General features: G+C 49.5%; 1 protein-coding gene across 1 annotated transcript in view; it reads right to left on the minus strand.

The window, feature by feature from the left end:
- Nucleotides 1-21,700, minus strand: part of RAB44 (RAB44, member RAS oncogene family) — a 40,739-nt gene extending 19,039 nt beyond the window's left edge. Inside the window, exons 1-8 of the mRNA XM_070456913.1 lie at nucleotides 21,642-21,700; nucleotides 14,261-14,478; nucleotides 7,829-7,940; nucleotides 5,967-6,141; nucleotides 4,428-4,574; nucleotides 3,561-3,651; nucleotides 3,071-3,166; nucleotides 611-798 (exon numbers count right to left, since the gene is read on the minus strand). Of these exons, the coding sequence (XP_070313014.1) occupies nucleotides 611-798; nucleotides 3,071-3,166; nucleotides 3,561-3,651; nucleotides 4,428-4,574; nucleotides 5,967-6,141; nucleotides 7,829-7,940; nucleotides 14,261-14,467 (1,016 nt within the window). The 5' untranslated portion in view covers nucleotides 14,468-14,478; nucleotides 21,642-21,700. The remainder of the gene's footprint in view (nucleotides 1-610; nucleotides 799-3,070; nucleotides 3,167-3,560; nucleotides 3,652-4,427; nucleotides 4,575-5,966; nucleotides 6,142-7,828; nucleotides 7,941-14,260; nucleotides 14,479-21,641) is intronic.
- Between the last annotated feature and the right edge of the window lie 428 nt (nucleotides 21,701-22,128).

The following is a 22,128-nucleotide window of genomic DNA, read 5'->3' on the forward strand; positions in this document are numbered from 1 at the left end:
CTGCTCATCCTTCAAGGCCCATGTGGAGCCTCACCTCCTCCAGGAAGCCTTCCTGCCATTCCAGCCCATCCCACTCTGCCAAGGATCCAGCACTGTTTTAGCCTCTGTGCGCGCGCGCGCGCGTGTGTGTGTGTGTGTGTGTGTGTGCGTGAATCCCAATCACGTGTCATGTGTGTCCAGGCACATGATTTTCCCCGCTCTGCCCCCTTGTCTAAGAAACGGGCACGACAATCCCAGCCCAGTGGGGTTGTTGTGAGGTTTAAGGAGGGAGTCTGTGTGGGGCTTCCCTGGGGGCTCAGAAGGTAAAGAGTCTGCCTGCAATGCGGGAGACCCTGGTTCGATACCTGGGTTGGGAAGATCCCCTGGATAAGGAAATGGCTATCTACTCCAAGTATTCTTGCCCAGAGAATCCCACGGACAGAGGAGCCTGGCGGACTACAGTCAATGGGGTCACAGAGAAAGTCGGGCATGACTGAGCAACTAACATTCACTTTTCACTTGCACCATGAGCTCTGAAGGCTGAGCAGAGTCTCTGAGAGCTCAAACCCTTTCTCCCCTCTTGCAGGAAGCCCTCCGTCCGCAGCCCAGCCCGGGGGTGGCAGCTACTTGCCTGAGTTCCTCCTCCATCTGCCAGGACACGCGGCCCCTGGCGGCATCCAGCTGCCCCCTGGTCACCTGCAGCTGCCCCCGCACCTCTTCCAGCCGCCCAGCCAGGTCCTGCTCAGCCTCCCGAAGCTGCCGGTTCTCCGAGCTGGCCTCCTGGTGTGTGCTGCTGAGACGGTGGATCTGGGCCTCCAGCTGCAGGAGGTGGTGGGTGAGGGGGAGAGAACCCCAGTTGCCCTTCAAGGAAACTAAACAGCCTCCCAAGACCATGCTGGGGCACCGACTCCAGGCTCCTGGAATCCCAGCTTAAAACATAGGATCGAGTGTTACCCCCTCATTGGCCTAATTAGCTCCATTACCTCCCACCCGGGAGAGACAATGGAACTATCGGGATGGGGAAGGGAGTGGGGAACTGTGTAAGAAGTACAGACGGCCAGCAGCACCGGGACCACACCCTCCTCTGCTCAGCGCTCTGAGACAGCTGCTCATCTCTGAGCCCATGTGGTCGGTAAGGAGCTCCTGGTCCAACGGCCGGTCACAAGACCGGGAGACAGAGAGCTGCTTGACCATGCCGAATAGAAGGCAAGGCCCTTACAATAACCTCCAGGACACATAGTCTCCCCCCACCCCACCCCCATTACATCTCTGACCGCCTCTCCCACTACCCCGCTCCCTGGCCCCTCAGTCTGTTGCAGCCCCCAGGTCCCTTTACTGGTCCTTGAACATTCACAGCGCGTCACACCCACCTCAGGGCCTTTGCACTCGCTGTGCCCTCTGCCTGGGCTGCTCTTCCCTCGGATACCACAGGGCCCACTCCTCACCTCCTTCAGGCCTTTACTCCAAAGTCATCATCTTAAGTGAGGCTTCCTTGACCCCTCCTCTCAAAACCCTCCTATCCTCCTGCCCTGTTTTACTTTATTCTTCTTAGCACTTTCAGTATCTAATATGTTATAGACTTTACCTGCTTATTTAGTTTATCATCCATCTCCCTGACTAGGCAATAACTCCACAAGCAGGAGATATGTGTCTGTTATGTTCCCTGGAAGCTAGCACGATGCCTGGCACAGAGTGGCCATAAATAGCGGTTGGATGGAGGAATGAATGGCCCTGGGGGAGAGGCTTCACATCCACAGGGGACAGGACAGAATGGTGCTGTGTTGAAAGTCCAACCTCCTCTATCACCAAAAGGGGCCCGCCTCAACCTCCAAGGCTCCAAATCCACAAGGGCTTCCCTGGGGGCTCAGCTGGTAAAGAATCCGCCTGCAACTCGGGAGACCTGGGTTTGATGCCTGAGTTGGGAAGATCCCCTGGAGAAGGGAAAGGCTACCCACTCCAGTATTCTGGCCTGGAGAATTCCATGGACTGTAGAGTCCACGGGGTCACAAAGTCAGACACGACTGAGAGACTTTCACTTCACTTCACTTCACTTTCAGTCTCCGATGGGCAGCTACTACAGAGGCTCCTGGGAGATCAACCTGTGTCAGGAAGGTGAGACCAGGTAACAGGACCAGCTAGAGAAACAGCAGAGAAGGTTATGGGAACCTGGTCCAGTGATGAAGGGAAGCTGGTTGTCCTGGTTACAACACATGGTGATTTTACTAAGGTCAGTGGCCTGCAAATTTGAGGAAGGAAGGGACAATGAGGGTGGGTCTCAGACCCAAAGGCTTAGCATAATGCCAACTGGAAGTGATTACAGGTTATGAGACCTGGGGTGTTGGGGTAGCAGGTATTCTAACCAGGAAGCTAGGTCAGGTCCAGAGATAGTAGCGACTATGATGTATTGAGCTGGCTAAAAAGTTTGTTCAGGTTTTACCACAAGTTGTTAAGAAAAAAACCCAAACACGCTTTTTGTCCAAGTCAATATAAAGCATCTATTACACGCCAGGCACGACCTTAGGCCCTCAAATACAGTATCTCTAATCATCACGGCAGCCTCCTAAGGCAAAAGTTCTGATCTCCAATTCTCTGATGAGGAAACCAAGGCTCAGAGAGGTTAAAATCCTGCCCAAGGTCACTCAGCTGACAATGGAGATGAGAGTTGAGCCCCAGCCTATCACCAAGCCTCTCCAATGTTGCAACTTTGTGTTTGCCTGGTGCTTTCTGGCTTCGAAGGGTTTTCCCATTTATTACCTCTTTTGACACAACTAGCCGGGGAGCTGCAGTAGATGCGGCTATTCCCATTTTACAGATGGAGAAACTAAGGCCAAGACAGGCAAAGCTCTTTCCCAAGATTCTCATGGCTTTTAATTGGAACAGCAAGAATTTGAGCTTGGACCTTCTGATTCGTGCCCAGAGCTGCCACTGCCCTTACCTGGCCTCATCACAGCAAAAGGGCCAGAGACATCGCTTTCCCAAGGGAGCCAGCTCGGATGCAGGAGCCCAGCAGCCCAGTGAACCCTCTGGAGGTGGGTGTCAGCGTACGCGAATCCTCAGAAACTGGGCTTCCAGGGGAGCCCTTGTCACTCACCTCCTTCTGTCCCTCGGTCAGCCGCTGCACCTCACGCTCCTTGGCCTCCAGCACCTCCTGCATCTGGGAGCTGAGGGCCAGGCCCCGGGAGTCGCTCTGGGGAGCAGAGAGGTCTCAGCTCCCCCTGTGTGGCTGAGTCCAAGACTCAGCTGGGCTGGGTCGGCCCTCCCCACGTGCCACCACCACGCAGGCCTGGGGCGCCCAGTTCAGGATGTGTCAACAAGGATGGGGGTCTCAGGACAACTTCCCTGGCCCAGGCAACAAGGAGACAGAGGCCCAGAGAGTGGGAGGAGTGGCCCCGGGGGACCCCCGAGAATTGGCAGCAGTGAGCGCCCCCCACCCCGTCTGTCTGAGCAAACTGTCTCTCTGACAAGGCGATCCGCTTGCAGCAGCCTCCCACTGCCCTATGCTGGCCAGACCTGGGCTCACTGCGCAGGCAGCAGAGGGGTCCAGGGCTGGGGGAGAGGCCGGCTGGGGCTGGGGGGCTCACCTCGGCCTGCAGCTGCTGCTTCTCCCGCTGTATCTGCTGCTCCATCTCCTCGTAGAGCTGTTGGACCTCGCGGTGGTGGTCAGTGTCCCTCCTGGAAGGGGTAGGGGGGCCCAGGCAGCATCCTGCCACCCTGCTGCTGGCAGGGGCGGTTTGGGCCCGCGTTTAGAGCCTACCCTACTGCTCAGCTCACTCTGCCAGTGGTCACTGACCCCTGTCACCCTGGGAACTGTCATCCCAGTAACAGCTCATGACCTTGACATAGGCCCTTGATATGGATCATCTGAGCCCATCCTGCTGACCCCGTAACCATCATCGGGATGTTGGCTCCTGTCTCACAGTCCCCAATCACCCCATCACTCTGTTCCCACTTCCCGCTGTCACCATCCTCCTATCCACTCCCACCCCCAAGCACAGACTCCCTTGCAAGACTGAGCCCATGCCAACCCCAGGATCACCACATGCATGGCAATCTACGTGAGTGGTGCCCTGGAGTTAGGTGCCCCAGTGGCCCTGCACCAGGACACACTGGCCCATCCCCTCTTTGGCTGAAAGCCTCACTCTGTCCTTCCCAATAGATTTCCTTAGTTACCCCTTCTTCCAGCTCAGCTCTGCCGATCCAGCTCCCAGGCTCTACTGTGGACCCCTGGTCTCCATTCTTCTGGAGCTAAGAAAATTCACTTGAGATTCAACTAAGGGATTTCCCTGGTGGTCCAGTGGTTAAGACTCTGCGTTTCCACTGCAGGGGGTGCGGGTTCAATCCCTGGTCAGGGAACTAAGATCCCACATGTGGCCATTAGCACAGCCAAAAATAAAAGATTCAGCTAATGTAGAAAGCATCCACTGTGTGCCAACCCGGCCCCAACTCACTTCCTCAGAGTCAGCTCCAGAACCTCCTTGTCGGCCCGTGCCTCCTGCAGGCGACTGTTCATCTTGGCCAGAAAGCCCTCCAGGTTGCCTGCCAGCTGGGGCTCCTCCTGCCGCAGCGTTCTCCATAGCTGCCAGATTTCCGCCTGCCTGGGAGGGGAGGACGACCAGAGATCACCCTTGAGCAGGACCAGGAGGCAGAGGGAAGCCCACTCCTAGGTTCTAATGGCCACACTCCAAGAGACTCGGGCAGCTAAGTCACAAAAGTCTCCTTACGCTCTGCAAGCTGCAGTTCAAGTGCCGCCTCCTCCAGGAACCTCTCCCAATTCTGCCCTTATCCCTTCGTGAACCCCCACATCCCTTTGTCTCTCTACAGTTTGGCGATTCATTGTGGGGCACAGGGGATCTGGGAGTCTGATGGGCCAGAGCTTCCATCTGCCTTCTCTCTTCTCCCATTCTGTGGCTGCGTGACCTTCAGCAAGTTCCACGACTTCTCTGAGCTTATTTGTAAAATGCCACTGGAGAATGAGCCTCACCCAGTGCAGAGCACCAGCCTGGGTTCTGGCACTGAGTTGGCATTCAATAAATGCTGCTTCACGTGGATTTAATTAAGTCGTGAAGACAGATGCCTGAGGGCTGAGCCCAGGCCAAGCTGCCAAGTAGGTAAATCTCTTGCCACCACAGCTGCCCCGCCAGCCTGTACCCCAGTCCCACCCTGCCTCCCCACAGCGCCTGCCCCACCCTCTGAGAGCTTGTCCTCACAGAGCCCGTGGGGCAGGGGAACCTGGGAAAACCTGGGCAGATGGGTGAGGGTGATTCCCTTGCTAGTTCTAACAGAGCCAGTGGGACCTGGAGGGGTGTGCCAGGCGTATTTTCAGGCAGGGTCCCTTTCTCTAAGCATGAGTGAACTCCAAAATCCCAGAGCCCAAGACCATCTCCAAGCCCTCCTGTCTCCAAGCCTGCCCAACTCAGAGCATCACCACACCTGAAATCACTCCACTGGGAGACCCTCTTTTTGGGGAAAAGGCACCCTTGGGAGGTTTGTATTTTTGCAAATGTGGGTCCTGGGACTTCCCTGGAAGTCCAGTGGTTAAGACTCTGCACTTCCAATGGAGGGGGCGCAGGTTTGATCCTTGGAGAGCCAAGATCCCATATGCCACGTGAAGTGGTCAAAAAAAAGAAAAAAAGATTGTGGTGTCCCTTTAGGGAGCTGATCCTTCAACTTGCTAATCTTTCTGGGGAATGACCTTGTAGGGCAGGACAGGGAGGGAGGGCTTGAGTGGGATGGACCAGAGTGGGTAGGCTTTCTCCACCCGGGCCTTCGTTTAATCCCACAGCAGTTCTTCTGCTCACCCCGCAGCCAGGGAAACGCAGGTCAGGGGTTTGGCTACTTGCCTGCTGTCGCACAGCTAACAAGTGGCCAAACCAGGATATCCGCCCAACACTGCCTGGCAGCTCCCTTTTGATCCCGTGTCTGGGCCAGATCTCGCCCCCTCTGACAGGCGGTGCCTGCCCCCGCACCCCCAACCCTGCTGGCCTTACTCAGGAAGTGAGTTGCTGGCTCCTAGTTGCTCCATGAAGGCAAAGAACGCCTCCTTCTCCTCACTGTTGGCCTCCTCCACCACCGGGAAGCTGGTGACTACAGATCCTCGCTTGGAGAGCAGTGGCCTCTTTCTGTGGAGCCTGTGGCTGCTCGAGCTGGAGCCAAAGATGTTCTCTGCGGGACAAAGGGGGACAGGAGGAGCAGAGTGGGGTTGGGCTCCATCGCTTGACTTCCCACCTTGCCCTGCACCGGCCCTTGGAGAAATGGGTCTATCTGCGTCAGTCACATTTATACAGGGCCAGGGTCATACATTCCTCACGTCAACCTTGGGAGTCTACACAAGGTAGACCCTGTGCCCATTCTACACATGAGCATCTGAGGCCCAGAGAGGCCAAGAGACTTGTTAGAAGTCACACCGCTGCTCCACGGTGGCCAATACATTCTTTTCACTCGGTCAAGGGATATTCATTGAGCATCAATTATGTGCTGGGGACAAAATTGGCCAAAATATCTGCCCTGGTGGAGCCAACATTCTATGAATACTGAAAAGGACACATTTAATAAATAAATAAATTTTCCAAGTGAGCTAAAGGAGGTAACAGGGTAATTTCCATTGAGAGACTAGACAGGGTCTACTTTAGAGAAGGTGGTCAGGAGGGTCCTGAAGAAGTGACCCTGGAACTGAGATGTGACTAAAAGGAAGGAGCAAGTGATGTGGGAAGCATATTCCAGGTTGCAAGAACGGCACATGCAAAGGCCCTGAGGTAGGAGCTAGATTGGCAGGCTGGAGGAGGTGAGTGGTATTGAATGAGCCTAAGAGGTTGGAAGGGTCTCAGCAGTGCTGGCCTGTAAGCCCTGGGAAGGGAGTTGAATTTCTTTTGTAGGCATTGGGAAGTCCCCTGGATCATGGACACGGCTGGACACAGATGTGAAGATGGCCCCTTGGGGCTACATGGACAATAGTGTTCCGTCTGCTGCACCCCTGATTCCAGGCCCTAATTTCCCCTCCCTGCTCCCAGCTTCTCAATCACCAGAGCCAGAGCAACCGTCTCTTGGGAGGGCCCAACCTATAAATGCAGACTCCTGGCCTCCCCTTTCTGTTGTCTCCCAAACTCTTGGAGACTCAGCAGACCCAAGAACTAGGGGTGGCTTTGGCTACATTAAAGGCTGACATTCCTTTTCAGGGTCTCTACAAGGATACCACTCCTTCCATTCCCTGGACCAAAGGTCTTCCCCATCAAGCTCAGCTGGAATATTGTGCATTTCCAGCTTTGATGTCTCTAGGTCCTTCTAGGCCTGTCTTAAGAAGCCAGTGTTGGAGTTGCCCTGCCTAGCGGGAGCTAAGGGTCTGGGGAGCCTCCACCCACTAAATATCACCCTCTGCTACTCCCTGGGGCCTCATATTCCTTTAACCAAAACCAAAATATGACCTTCTCCAGGCAGAAACAAGGCCTGTGGTCTCAAGAACAGGGGGTGTCTAACCTCCTGCCCAAGGGAAAGCTTTTACTGGGGAGAAGACAAGGGAGGCACCAGAAAGCAATCCCAGAGGCCTCTCTGGAGGAGAGGAATGCTCAAGGCCCCGCACCCCCCTCCCAGCAATGATGTGCTCTTGTTGTTGGAAAGGAAGTGAGGTCTCCTGGGCTATAGTCTTAAGTCTCAGCTCTGCCTCGAACCAGCTGGCTTCCCATTCAGGCTTAGTGTTCTCATCTCTACAGTCATCCATATGTCATCCACACCCAGAAGTGCCCTCTGGGGCGTCGTGAAGGTCCTGAGATGGGTCATCACTGCGGCCTCTCCTGACCACTCAGCCTCGCCTTGTGCTCAGCACACCCGCCAGGAGGCCCCCCTAGGACAGACATACTGAGCCCGGAGCTGAACTCTTCAAGAGAGAGGCGTCCCTTCCGCTCCACATCCACCCAGTCAAAGATCATCTCCAGCTCATCCTCGCTGCTCAGGAAGCTGAACTTGGCCGCCTGCAAGGATAGAGGTAAGTTGAGTGCTGTTCCTACTAGGGAAGGCTCTGGGCCACTCTCAGAAAAGGAGAGTGTTTATCTTCAGCCACCCCCACCTCCCCTCTCCCCATTTTCAGAGTCCAACCCTCAACCTGACTTCCAGACCGGCCCTTGAGTCTCTTGGACCCTAGCAGAGCCTTGAACTTCATCCTCAGTTTTTCTCTTCCTCCATCCAGCGTCAAAACCTACCTCTTCTGAGTCTCATCCTGTTAGGACTCTAAAAAAGGACAGTAGCCAATCCTCCCCACAACATGTTTATCACTATTCAAAAATGACCTAAAACTGGAAAACAAGTCCCCGAAATGGACAGCACACCCTTTCAGTATTCTACAGGGGCCAAGGCCACCCAAGCATCTTCTAGATTCTATGAATGTACTTTGTCTCATGATACTGATTAGAGATCCCAGACTAAATGAAGTCACGTGTTAACTTGTAGATTCTGTTCAAAAGAGGTATAAATAACTTTTGCCTGATGGAACAAGATAATCCCAAAGATTTATGACCTGTTGTACATTAACCAGCTTTAAGCAATCTACCTCAGCAACCTGATTCTAACATTTCCCTGTTAAGTTATCCTGCTTTTCAAAATGCTCTTTCAACCATTCAGAACATCTCCCATTAATAAATGAGTTAAATAAAATCTCTGGTATAGATTCATTTTATTTTTGTCTAAGGGTCATGATTTCATCTTCTTGGAAATCCTGCTTTAGAGGTTTTGGAGGTTCCATGGAGATGCCACAGTGGACTCGGCCTTCAGAACCCAGTAAGCTGCATTGCTGGAAAAGAGCCCTAAACGGGCTCTGGGAACACAGGCACTTCTTTTATATGTATATATATTCATATATTTATATTTATTTACTTATTTGTTTGGCTGTGCTGGGTCTTAGTTGTGGCATGTGGGATCTAGTTCCCTGACCAGGAATGGAACCCAGGCCCCCTGCACTGGGAACACGGAATCTTAACCCCTGGACCATCAGGGAAGTCCTGGGCACTGCTTTCCTTGGCTCTTGAAGGGAATCCCAAGTGTGATAGAACTTTGTTTGCTGATTCTGTTTCTCCAGTTTTTATGTTTTTGATGTTACAGATTTTCTGCTTTTGGTTTTAGCGGTAGCCACGATGGGGAATTCTGTCTTATGGGCTGACCATTTGGAGATCTCCATGGAATACATGATGGAGACCCAGTGTCTGTCGGTTGAGACACAGTGGAAAATCTGGTTTGCTAATCTTTTGTTGTTGGTGGTGGTGTGTTTGTTTTTCTGTGAATGACCTCAAATCGGTTAAGAATTTTGTGCCCACTGGGGAGGAGAATAGCTCTTTGAAATCTGAACTGGAGAGTTTTTGTGTTTCTGTGTTTACTTTTGAACTGTGGTTGGAGTTGTAGAAAAGAAGCCAGACTGTCTGTAATTCAGAAAGGCCCTTAACTCTCATTGTGAGTGTGAGCATTTTTCTATACCTGGGTATTAATGACTTAGAGTACTACGTCCCTTACAGGGGCTCTGGGTGGACTAAGGTTTGTAGAGACAAATAAGTGTCTATATAAATCTAATGGCCCCCAAAGTCACAGAAAATAAAGAAACCAAACTTCTAAGGCTTTAAATGTGCTGGGCTTAAAAAAAAAAATTTCCTCTTATGAGAGCTAGCTAACTCAAAAAACTTTTAAGGAGCCAGGTTCAGATAATTAAGGTGAATCTTTGATCAATTAGATTGGTTTTATAATTTTGGTTTATCTTTTGATAAATAATAGCAGTCTGTGTTTCCCCCAACTTATATTAATACAATACAAGGATACATTCCATGGCAAATTTTATGTTATATATATTCTGTCACAACTTTTTAAAGTTGTGCAAGGCATATGTGTGACTGTAGAAAGTTGTGTTATGTATTTTTGTAAGCTTTGCTAGTTTACTAAAATTCTGTCCAAGACAGTTCTCAATTATTTACCCATCAATTTTTTTCTGGGAAATAAAAGCTGATTACTTTGTTAAAAGTTATAATCACTACAGTGTTTTACTTGATACTAGAAACAGGAGTGACAGAAAAACAACTGTGTCTGCAAGGAAAATGGGATATGTTTTTGCTCTCCAGGAGATAAAGGAATTGTTTTTGTTTAAAGTATCTGGCAAAATCTGAATGGATATGCGGAATTGTAGAGGGTTTGTTGAGAGGGAATCTTATTTGCCTTGATTTTATAATACTTGAGTCTGAAAATAGGCTATAAAGTTTATGTTAACATTTTGACAAATTTGGCTCAGTTTTGATGGGTTTATACATAAAGAAAGAAAACTTGTGAAACTTTGACTGCCACATGTTATATTCATACAAAATTAGAATTTGGCTCCATCTCTATTAAAGTGATAAACTGGTCTTAGAGCTCCAGGCAAGGGTTAAAAGAGGGTTATTACTAGTCTTCTGTGTATGTTGCCCAGATAACTGCTTCCATGTCTCAGCAGAATAATTTTCTCTGCTTTGTTTTGGCTCAATTGTGTTCTAATTTTCATAAAAACAGAAAGCAAAGCCACTTCCCATATAAAAGAGCTAAGTAACCTTGCAATAGTATTGCCTTCTTATAGAGTTGGACTTCCCTGGTGGCCCAGCTGTAAAGAATCCTCCTGCCAATGTAGGAGAGGCCCTGCAGAAAGATACAGCAGCCTACGCCAGTATTCTTGGCTGGGAAATCCCGTGAACAGAGGAATCTTGCAGGTCCAGGGGGTCACAAATAGTCAGACACAACTTAGAGACTGAACAGCAGAAGTGTTGCCTTCTTCTCTTTATCTCAAAATGCTTTATTTTATTGTCACTGATTAAATAGGAAACCAAGTACTATTTCTCAGGATCTCACGATTTTATCTTAATCTAGTGCCCTACCTTCTCTGATATCTTTTTGGGTTTGCCTTTCCAACATCAGATTCTAAATTTAGAAGAAAAAATAAAAATGTCAAGATACCATTCTCTTTATTTGTTAAATACCTCATCACTATTATAAGAGCATCATGGGAAGAACTGTCAGATCAGAAGAGATATCCCAGCCTTTCCTAGGCTAAGTTTACATAGGTAAAAAGCCTTTATATAAATATCTCATAAATTGCATGCTTTAGGGAAAGGCCCTAGAGATTTCTCAATGTCTTTGCTATGCAGACTATGTTCTTTAGGGGAAATACTGATCAAACTTCATGAAATAGTTATATACTGTATTCCAACAGAACATGTTACCCTCTTCCATTCTGACACTATTAGGTTACTGTAAAAAGCTAGCGGGAAGCTGCTATACAGCACAGGGAGCCCAACTTGGTGCTCTGTGATGACCTAGAGGGGTGGAATAGGGGAGTGGGAGGGAAGCCCAAAAAGGAGGGGATGTGTGTATACATTGACTGATTCACGATGTTGTATAGCAGAAACTAATATAACATGGTAAAGCAACTCTACGCCAATAAAAAAATGCAAAAAAATAAAAAAAACACAAGCCACAGGCTTTCAGTCTCATTACTAAACACATTTCTGCTTTCCTACCCTTTCCAAACTACCCTGAAGGCTTGGTTACAAACCAGCTCAGTTCGTGTCTTCCACAAAGTGCAGAGTCAAAGCCTTAATACAGCCTGTACCAGGTTCTATTAACTACTGCTGCTTCGCTTGGATATAGGGTTCTAAGCTGACAAGAGTTCTAAGTCTGACCTTCAGACTGAGCCAATGGATTAAAGTTGCTAGAACTCTTTTCAGTCCAGAAGCAGCCAGCTTACCCAAGATCCAGTGGATCAAGAATTAATCACATGGGACTAAATCAATGGTTGAAGAAAACTGAGTTATGGTTATTTGTTGGGAATACAGTTGGTATGATTATTACTATTATGCATCCCCTGCATTGCAAGGTGGATTCTTAACCACCGGACCACCAAGAAAGTCCCAGTAGCAATTTTTATTGTTTTACTTTTATGGATATTATGAGAAAGTCCTCTGTCTGGATTCTTGAACTATCTCTAATTTTCAGTTTAGGAGATTATGCTTTTGTAAACTGAAATTTGGGCTTCCCCGGTGACTTAGATATTAAAGAATCTGCCTGCAATGCAGGAGACCTGGGTTCGATTCCTGGGTCAGGAAGATCCCCTGGAGAAGTGAGTGACTACCCACTCCAGTATTCTTGCCTGGAGAATCCCCGTGGACAGAGGAGCCTGGCAGGCTATATAGTCCATGGGGTCACAAAGAGTCAGACACTTTCACTTCACTTTCAAGCTGAAATTTTATATTTTAAGTGGTATCTGAATCTCACTGATCCCTTCCTGATTCAGAAACCAATACTTTCCCTGAATCTCCTTCCTTTCTCTGGCAATATAGTTATTTACACAGGTTCCGTAAGAATCTGTCCTTCCTTTTACTGGGATACAGTTGGATAGACCAACTGTTTAACCAGATGTTGATTTAAAGGTTGATTCTCATTTAATCAGGTGTGACAAGTCCACTGTAAGGAGCGTTCATGGATGCAATGCCTGCAAAGCTGACCTGAAAACAGGTAATGTGAAAGGTTACTTTTGGGCAGGAGAGGGACCTTAGAAAAATTGAGAACCTCAAAAGAGAAGTCCCTCACATGTGTAGGTGAAAACTAGTGGAGAGAACCTTATGCTTGGTTTCCATAGCAGTAGGGAAGCCAGCTGGTTTAAGTTTGCCCAAGACTTTCCCAGTTTTAACACTGGAAGTCCCACATCCCAGGTAACCCTCCAGTGCAGGCAAACTGAGACAGAAAGGCACTCTAGATAGAAAAGTCAATTTCAGAGGTTTTAAAATTTCAACTTAAGCTTCCATATGAAAACTCCTGGAGAGAAGCTAAAAATGGCTCAATACTGCAAAATTTCAGACTTGCAGAGCCCAATCAAGGAGACCCACCTGCTTTATTTGCACTCTCACTACACCTACAGAAGTGATCAAGCCAAACTGAATGAGATCAGCCTTTTTTATGCCAAGAATAAACCTTGGAGATTATTTATGATCACAGGAAATTGCTGGACATTTGGAAATAAGGTGAAAAGGTACACAGCACGTCCTTTCAATATTATATGGGAGTAAAGACTACCCAAGCCTTGTCTAGACAAGAGGAATGCACTTAGTTCATCTCATTGTTTACCTTTCATGAAAAGTCCAACATATTGAAGTTACTTGTTAACTTGTAGATTTTGTCCAGGAGAGTTGAAAATAAGTTTTTTCTAGTAGTACAGACAACCCCGAGGATTTGTGGCCTGTTGGACAGTAGTCATTTTCAAAAATGAACTCAGCAAACTTATCCTAACACTCTTCTGTCAAATTGCCTATGATAGTGGTGTTTAATCCCTAAGTCATGTCCAACTCTTGTGACCCCATGGACTATACCCTACCAGGCTCCTCTGTCCATGGGGATTCCCCAGGCAAGAACACTGGAGTGGGTTGCCATTTCCTTCTCCATGGGATTTTCCCAATCCAGGAATCAAACCCAGGTCTCCTGCATTGCAGGCAGATTCTTTACCGACTGAGCTACAAGGGAAGACCAAATTGCCTATAAATACTTGCAGCTTCTCAAATGCTCCTTGAGCCTGTCATAACATCATACTGAGTCCCTCACTGATTGATAATAATAATAATAATGAATTAGCTAGATCTTTGATAAGTATTGATTTTATATTTACTCAAAAGTCTTTTTTCCTTACCATTTTGAAAATTATATTTTAACATCAGCCATTTGTACTTTTTTGTGGCTCTGAGGGTAGAATATAGATAGGAAGGGTCAGTTTTGATGGAGAAAGGACATGAGCATGGAGCAAAATCAGGAGGAGACAGCAAGTCCAGTGAGATGCCATCAACTCACATAGGACCCTTTGTAGAAAATGAAGAAAAAACAACACAAAAAAATCAGCCAATCTCAGTCTAGGCCACAGCCTAAGATCCCTTATTGGCATGTACAACATGGGCTGATCTGTTTCACTGAAGTTTGCAGACATTAACAAGGTTTAATTCCCAGGGCCCTGACTGCTCCCCAAGATAAACTTCCCTACTCAATGGGCTTAAAATTATACCATCTATAATTTCTTTCTTTAACTTAAAACCTTTCCTTTATTAAAATGCAAGTGTTTCTGGAAGAGGGTAACACAGAATACCTTATCAGTCATTCCCACCTTAGTGTAAATAAATCCCTAGCTTTTCCTAAAGCAAATTTGAGATGAGAGAAAGGGAAAAGAGCAGGAAAGGTCTGCCTTCCTGGGAAGGGGAGTCTCAGAAGGCAGAAGCAAAGGGATTCGGGGGGTGAGATGGGGTCTTGGACTCACCGCCAGATCCTCTCGAGTGACAAAGCCCCTCTCCTCGGCTCCGCAGTCCTGGAAGAAGCGCTGCAGTTCTTCAGCGGACTGGGAGGACCAGGACTCTGGCTCGGGGGCCACTGGCGCATCCTGGCCATCAGCTGGCTCTCGCATCTGCCGCCGGCGGCTGGAGCCTAGCTTCCGTCCTTTCCGGGTCACTCTGAGTCCACTGTCCATGGTGCTTTGGCCTTGGGGACAGAGCGGTGAGGGGGTACTGGGCTGCTGAACACGCTCACTCCCTGCTCCAAACTCTCCCACGTCTCCCCATCACCCCTGGAGAAAATCCACTGTGGCCGATGGAGGATCCCGGCCTGATGTGATCTGTGCTGGCCTCTCGGACCTCAGAATCCACACCCCCGACCTGCGGCCTCCAACACATCCCACTCAGGGCCTTTGCCCCTCCTGGTCCCTCGGGCTGGAATGCCCTTCCCGGAGCTATCCACACACCCTCATCTCCTTCAATTCTCTACTCAAGTTGAGCGAGAAGTCTTCTGCAGCCTTCCTAGGTTCTGTTTTTTGACTTGGGGGCGGTTGCACAGGGCGGTCCAGGATCTCGCTGTCTGAAGGACCAGGAGCAGCTGAGCCATCCCTCCTTCTGCTCCTCCAGCCCCTCTCCTCATCTCTCACCTTCCTGGAGGGACTCCTCCACCCTCCTCTCCCCACTCCCCGAGCCTCAGCTGGCCCCCAGCCTCTTTTTCCTCCTCAACAACATCTCTCCACCCCTTTGGCATATGCACCAGGGAATCAGTAGCTCCCCACGTGGCTGTTACGGCCTTTCAAGATGTGCCCATCCTTCGCCCCCTCACTTCCGCATCCCATCATGGTCCATGTCAACCTTTCTGAACTACCCACTGTTCCTGGAATTCCAGATTCTCCTCCATGCTTCCTTCCTTTGCCCCAAACCTCCCCGATTCCCCCACCCCATTGCCTAGCTGATACCTCCTCCTCCCTCACCTTAGAGGCCACCTCCTCTGAGATCCTCCCTGAAGCCCCCCTCCATACTTCAAACACATACTTTATGTGACCTGATGATGTTCTGGGCTCATGCATATGAATGTTAAGTTACTCTGTGCCTCCGTCCACACTGCTCCTAGCTCCCCAGCATATTCATCAGTGCTAAGTTGCTTCAGTCAAGTCCGAGTGGGTGGCCATGCCCTCCTCCAGGGGATCTTCCCCCAGAGATCAAACCTGGGTCTCTTAGGTCTCCTGCGTTGGCAGACAGGCTCTTTACTGCTAGCGCCACCTGGGAAGTCCCTCCCTAGTACGTAGTAGATGCTCAAGTCAGTGTCGTCCCATTCATTCATTGGGGTATTTTCATCTGTCACTGAAGGTCAGGTAAGTCAGTTGATGAGGATTTTGATGGAAAAGGATTTGTCCAGGTGAGGCCTCAAGGCAGGAGAGAAGGAGGCTGGAGTCTGGAAGGAGAAGAGTCAGGTCCTATGCTGGTGGGAGGGAGGGGGCCTGTGGGGGAGTAAGTCACGGGCACAAGAAGCTGTATTGAGGGGAGGGGATTGACGTGGACACAGGCAGCTTCGTGCAGGCGGTGAAACTTGAGTCAAGCTCTAAAGGGGGCTGGTAGGATTTAGAAGACTTGAACAGCATGTGTGAAGGGACCAGGGCAGCGGAACCCCACACCCACTCTGGGCTTTCTTTGTTGGGGTCAAAGGTCACACAAGCAGAGCAGAAGGATCAGGAGGCTCTGCCTCAGGGGTAAGTGGCTCACGGCAGGAGTCTGGGGCCGCTGGTCTAGGTTCCCCTTAAGCAAGTTCCTTCACATAGGTTGCACAGGAGCTGAATGAAGCAATTGCTCACTCTTGAGGAGGCCCCAAACTTTTAAGTGAAGTCGAGTCTCTGCCTCTCACTGGCTCCCCATCAGTTATCACCTTTTTCTCTTCCCTTTTTCTCTTCCCTTTCTCTCCACCTGGGTTCTCTCCATTTCTCTCTGTTTCTGTCTGTCTGTCTGTCTCTCTCTCTCTTCAAAGTCTGCTGCAGATGCAGTTTTGAAATTACAGATGTAAGGGACTTCCCTGGTGGCACATTGAATAGGAATTCACCTGCCAACACAGAGGACACAGGTTCGATCCCTGGTCCAGCAGAATCCTACATGTCACGGAGCAACAGAACCCGCACACCACAACTACTGAAGCCCGCGTGCCCTAGAGCCCGTGCTCCACAGCAAGAGAAGCCGCCGCAAAAAGAAGGCTGAGCACTGAAACTAGAGAGGAGCCCCCGCTCACCGCAACTAGAGAAAGTCTGCAGGCAGCAAGGAAAGACTCAGCACGACCAAACATTAAATAAATAAACAAATTGTTTTTTATAAAAAGATTACAGATGTCAAACTGCAGTGGTACACTGGAGTCACATCTTAGGGACTTGCAGAAAATCGGTTGTGAGTCTCTCTTCCCAACTCAGCAGCTTGAGATCAGCTGCTGTGGGAGTATTTATACCATGGGAATCAGCAAAAGTTACAAATCAGAGTTTCTTCCCCCAAAGAACAGTCACCAGCACATCTCTTCCCAGCCCTAGCATGCATTTCAGTGACCACTGTTTACTGAGCACCAACTGAATGCAGGCAGAGTGGGAAGTGAGCCTGCCGTGGTGTGTGTGTCTCCATTAGGCAAATTAGGAAAAGGGTTCCTTCCTCCCGGCAGATGCAGCCCAGGGCCAGGGCCCAAGGGCTGGCAAGTGGACTGTTGGCTGGAGTCTAGTCACCTCTCCCCCAGCTTTGATCAGGTACCTTTGTGCAGGACACAACCTAAGTACCCAAGTGGAGCCCCTGGCCCTTTACGTATATAGGCGTGGACTAACTCCTGGTCTCCCTTGGAGGTACTCACATAGCTTCATGCAGAAGAAGACACAAGATTAATTACAGCACGGTGTGGAAGGGGCAGCAAACCTGTGCGCCAAGTGCTGCAAGGTGCCAAGAGTGGCAAAGTGCCAAGAGCTGCAAGGTGCTGTGCAAGTGCCAAGAGCACTGCAAAAGGAGCAACTCACTCAGCAGTGTCTATCAGGGAGGACTTCCTGGGGGAGGTGACATAATTTAGCAGTGAGTTCCAGGACAGAAGAGATCAGTCTTAACCCTGGATCCCCTCATGCTGCCCAGCCTTGTTCTGGGCACGTGTTGGGCCCTCAGTTACTCACTGTTTCCTCTTCTGATTCACACTGTCCCTCAGAATGTGGGATGTTCTACCAGACAACTAGTAGACTCACATAATACTGATATTGTGAAAGAAAAAACAAGGCAGGGGGACTGTTCTATATCCAAGAGAATAAAAATAGGGAATTCACTGGCAATCCAGTGGTTAGGACTCTGCATTCTCATTTCCAAGGGCCTAGGTTCAATCTCTGGTCAGGGAACTAAGATCCCACAAGCCATATGGAGCAGCCAAAAAGAAAACAGAGAGAAAGAGAATAAAAATAAATGACACCTAAATATAGAATGTGATTGTTAATTGGATTCTCCTTCAAAAAAAAAAAAAACAGTACAAATAAAGGATATTTTGCAGACAACTGGGGAAATTTGAATATGGACTTTATATCAGATATTCACTGAGCAATGTGAAATTTCTTAGGTGTGACACATGTTGTGATCATGTAGAAGAATCTCTGTCTTTAAGGGATCCATGCTGAAGTATATATAATGTCTGCATTTCACTTTCAAATGGCTCTGCCTAAATACATAAGCAAATTAAAAGGAAATAAGTGTGTGTGTGTGTGTCTGTGTGGAGAGGGAGTAAATGGGGCAAATTGTAAGCCATCTGTCCAATAGCTTTCATTGTACTGTTTGCTCAACTTCTGTAGATGTGAAAGTTTTCTTAATAAAAAGCAGGGGAGATGGGAATTGCCTGTTGTCCAGTGGCTAGCTTTCGAATTGTGATGCTGGAGAAGACACTTGAGAGTTCCTTGGACTTCAAGGAAATCAAACCAGTCAATCCTAAAGGAAATCAACCCTGAGTATTCATTGGAAGGACTGCTGCTGAAGCTGAAGCTCCAACACTTTGGCTACTTGATGTGAAGAGCATCATTGGAAAGACCCTGATGCTGGGGAAAATTGAGGGCATGAGGAGAAGTGAATGACGGAAGATGAGATGGTTGGCTAACATCATCGACTCAGTGGACACAAATTTGAGTAAACTCCAGGAGATAGTGAAGAACAGGGAAGTCCTTGGGGCTGCAAAGAGTTAGACACAAATGAGTGACTGGACAACAACCAGTGGTTAGGACTTTGCACTTTCCCTGTTGAAAGCCCAGATTCAGTCTCTGGTTGAAGATCTGAAATCTCTCAAGCTGAAGGGCAGGGCAAAAAAATAAAAATAAAAACCAGAGGAGGAAAAACCAAACCAAGAATGAGATTCCAGGAGTTAGAATAGAGAATTTCATCTACATTTTCATCCACAAATCCAACTGTCTTTCCACTAGTATCAGTATCTCCACAGCCACATCACCCTCCAAGCTCTCCCTGGAGACAATGACGAGATACACACCCCTCCTTGGGCTGCATCTGTCCACACCTGGAAGTCACCATCCGTCCTCACTCATTGTCCCCCTTAGAGGGGGGTCTCCTCCCTCCATGACCCAACAACCTTCCAATGGGCTGGGCCTTGGGCCTTGTGTGTTGTAATCAAAGAAACACTCACTGAGCATCAGTACCAGAAGAGGGTCCATCTCCCCCTCTTGACCCATAAATGTGGGAAAAGGCCAAGAGAGGCAGTGATTTCCACTCCCACTGCTCTAGAGTCAGGCAGACTCTGCCTCTTCGAGCCCTGCCACTCACAAGCTATGTGGCCGCAGGGAAGTCATATAACATCTCTACGCCTTATTCTCCTCGCTGGGGCATTAGACTAGTATCTACCACACAGGGTTGCCGTGAAGATGAAATAAGACAATTGAACTAGAAATACCATTTCCTATTCCTAGCAGAGCCCAGCTCCTGTTTCGCTTTACTTTATTATTTTTTTTAATTAACTTCTTTTGGCCTCACTATGTGGCTTGCAGGATCTTAGTTCCCTAGCCAGGGATTGAACCCATGTCCTCTGCAGTGGAACCTTGGATTCTTAACTTCTGGACCACCAGGGAATTTCCCCAGCTTTACTTTCTCTCAGCGCTTGTCACCTTCCCAGAATAGTCTTTTATTCATTTATTTTGTAAAATTTGCACCTCCTCTTACTGAATAGAAGACTCTTTTGTTCTCTGCTCTATCTCAAATGCCTAGAACAGTGCCTCACATACAGTCAGCACTCAGCAAATATTTGTTGAATATATAATCAATGTAAAGCACTCAGAGCTATGTCCCGAATACGGCATAGGATGACCACTGGTTAAAAGTAGCCCATGACATTGGTAGTGATAGCATGGATGCGGGTGAAATTCCATTTGAGTCTCATAAAAGTCAGATATTGTACAGATATCATTTTATACCCACTCAACCGATGAGAAAACTGAGAGAGGGAGGCTCTGAAAGGCAGAGACCACCAGCTCAAACCATGACATCAGAAGCAAATCTGGTACCAGATACCACTCTCTGGGTTTGTCACAGGACAGACTTGCCCCAAGACCACTTCTTGGAGAAGCACCTCCTCGGTGGGCAGGAGATGCTTCTGTGGATCACAGACATCAGACGGAGCAGCCGTGATGGGCCAGGGCTTTGAAACAGGGCAGAGTGGGAGGCTTTGCTCTGGCTGTCAGACTTAGAAACTCAAGTTCCACGTGTACTTCCGTTGATGGAGATAACATACATAAGGCAGAAAGATAAGATTCTTGCTGTGGAAGCTTCTAGAACTGAAGCCCTGGGGAGGAGAGTCTGCTGTGATGTGGGTGCCACGTCACTGAGGATGTCAGGCTCCCACAAGTGAAGGGAGTCACAATCCTGAAATGGGGATCCTGTGGCCACATCGCAGGATGTGGGATGCTCTTGGCACCCTGTGGGGGGGCGGGGTTCCTAGTCGAGCTGCACCCCATTTCCATCAGTCCCCTGACACTGCATAGGAAAGTGGTGCCTACTGGACACCTCGCCAGTCCCCACCATGCCTCAGACCTCAGCATCAACCCTCTGAGCCCATCGAGTCTTCTCTCCCCAGACGGCACTCAGCGGCCCCCTCGCTGCCTGTCAGGAGTCCCAGGGCTGAAAGGCAGCAGGCGCCCTGGGGCCAGCACCGCCTCAACATACCTGTCACCATCAGCCCGGGACAGGGAGTTCCCCCTCACAGCTGAGAACAGTGCCCGGAAAACAGTCTGCTCCCCAGCTAGGCCAGGGATGGCCACTCAGAAACAATGGGGACATCCTTCAGTCAGTTCTCAGACGTGCGTACCTGTGCGTACACACAGGCATATGCATGCACACACACCTCCCTCACAGTCAGACACGACACCTGTCACAACGTCTGGTGTGCACAAAGGTCCCTGCCCACTCAGAGTCACTCGGAGCAAAACCCCGTGAGTCAGCCAGCAGGGGCACCCCTCCATCAGCGCCTCCTCCTCCGCCACATCCCCCCTTCTTTTCTTTTTTTTCGGCTGCACTGCAGGGCCTGTGGGATCTTAGTTCCTTGACTGGGAATGGAACCCAGGCCCCCCAACAGAGGAAGCGCAGAGTCCTAACCACTGGACCACCAGGGAAGTCCCCACATTCCCCTCGCTGGCCATCACGGCCTCACACCTGTAACCGTGGGAAACACCATCCTGCCCAGGAGCACACACGCGCACACACACACACCCAGCACTGCACCCTCTCCCCACCTCACCCAAGAAACCGAACAAAGCTTGAGGCTAGACCTGAGGGCTAATGAATCCTCCCAGAAGTCAGCTCCCCATTGTAGGACTCGGTTCAGGGAGCAGGGACCACAGGCTTTCCCTCGGGAAGTGGAGAGCCTCGTAAGAGGGTGCTGTGGGGACTGGGGCAGAATTGCAACAGGGCATTTGCGGGCGCCGCAGGGCCTCCACCAGTTCCATCGTCCTCTCTTCAAAGGGGTGAGGACCTGGGTCTGCGCTTCACTCCACCCCCTTCAGTAACTACAAGTAACAGCGATGGTCACAGAACTCAAGTTGTCCAAGTCGGCGGACCCAAGAGACCCCCTAGTATATTTATCCTCTCTCTTGCCCCCACTAACCTCAAAGAGAAACCAAGGCTCTGAGAAGCCAGGTGACTTGTCCAGGGTCACATGACCATTTAAGGGTAGATAATCTATCCAAGTCTCCTGCCCAAATGCCTTCCACTCGCTGCAGAGAGCTCCAGATTCATGAGAAAAGGCTCAGCCCTTTGCACCTCTTCCCAGAAGCTGGGTGGGGACCACAGCTCCCTCCCCCAACCTCACACCACCAAAGAAAAGAAGCATTGCAACTCCAGGGTAGCTCCCACCTCTCAGAGGCTCCCAGTCGTGCACACAGCCCCGTACCTCCTGGGCCCGGTAATGAGGCAAAAACTGCCCCCAGGAGACCACGAGCTCTGGAACTGTTAACAGTCTTGCTTCTTGCTTAACCACTCTTTCCGTTCCCTGGCGAGCCAATCTCCTGTGCTAATCTATGGGACTTCCTGTCGAAGTGACCAACTGGTTATCCTTTCACAATCTTGCTTGGTACTCCTGAGGCACCCTAGTCCTCAAATCTTGGAACTGAAGAAAGCTGGAGCTGGTGGAGAGACCCCTGTAATCAGAGGCTCAGAAAAGTAAGGTCACCCAGATCTCAATGGCAAAGTCAGAACTTGGACCTGAGCCTCTGGTTGCCAGAAGGATGCCTCAACTTATCCCAACCAAAGTGTTCAAGAGCACAGTTACAGCTAAAGCCAAGTGTATACACCATGCCTTACCTCAGATCCTCACCCTCAGACCATGTCTTGGAAATCCAGG

This window comes from Odocoileus virginianus, chromosome 27, assembly GCF_023699985.2.
Source record: "Odocoileus virginianus isolate 20LAN1187 ecotype Illinois chromosome 27, Ovbor_1.2, whole genome shotgun sequence".
NCBI lineage: Eukaryota > Metazoa > Chordata > Mammalia > Artiodactyla > Cervidae > Odocoileus > Odocoileus virginianus.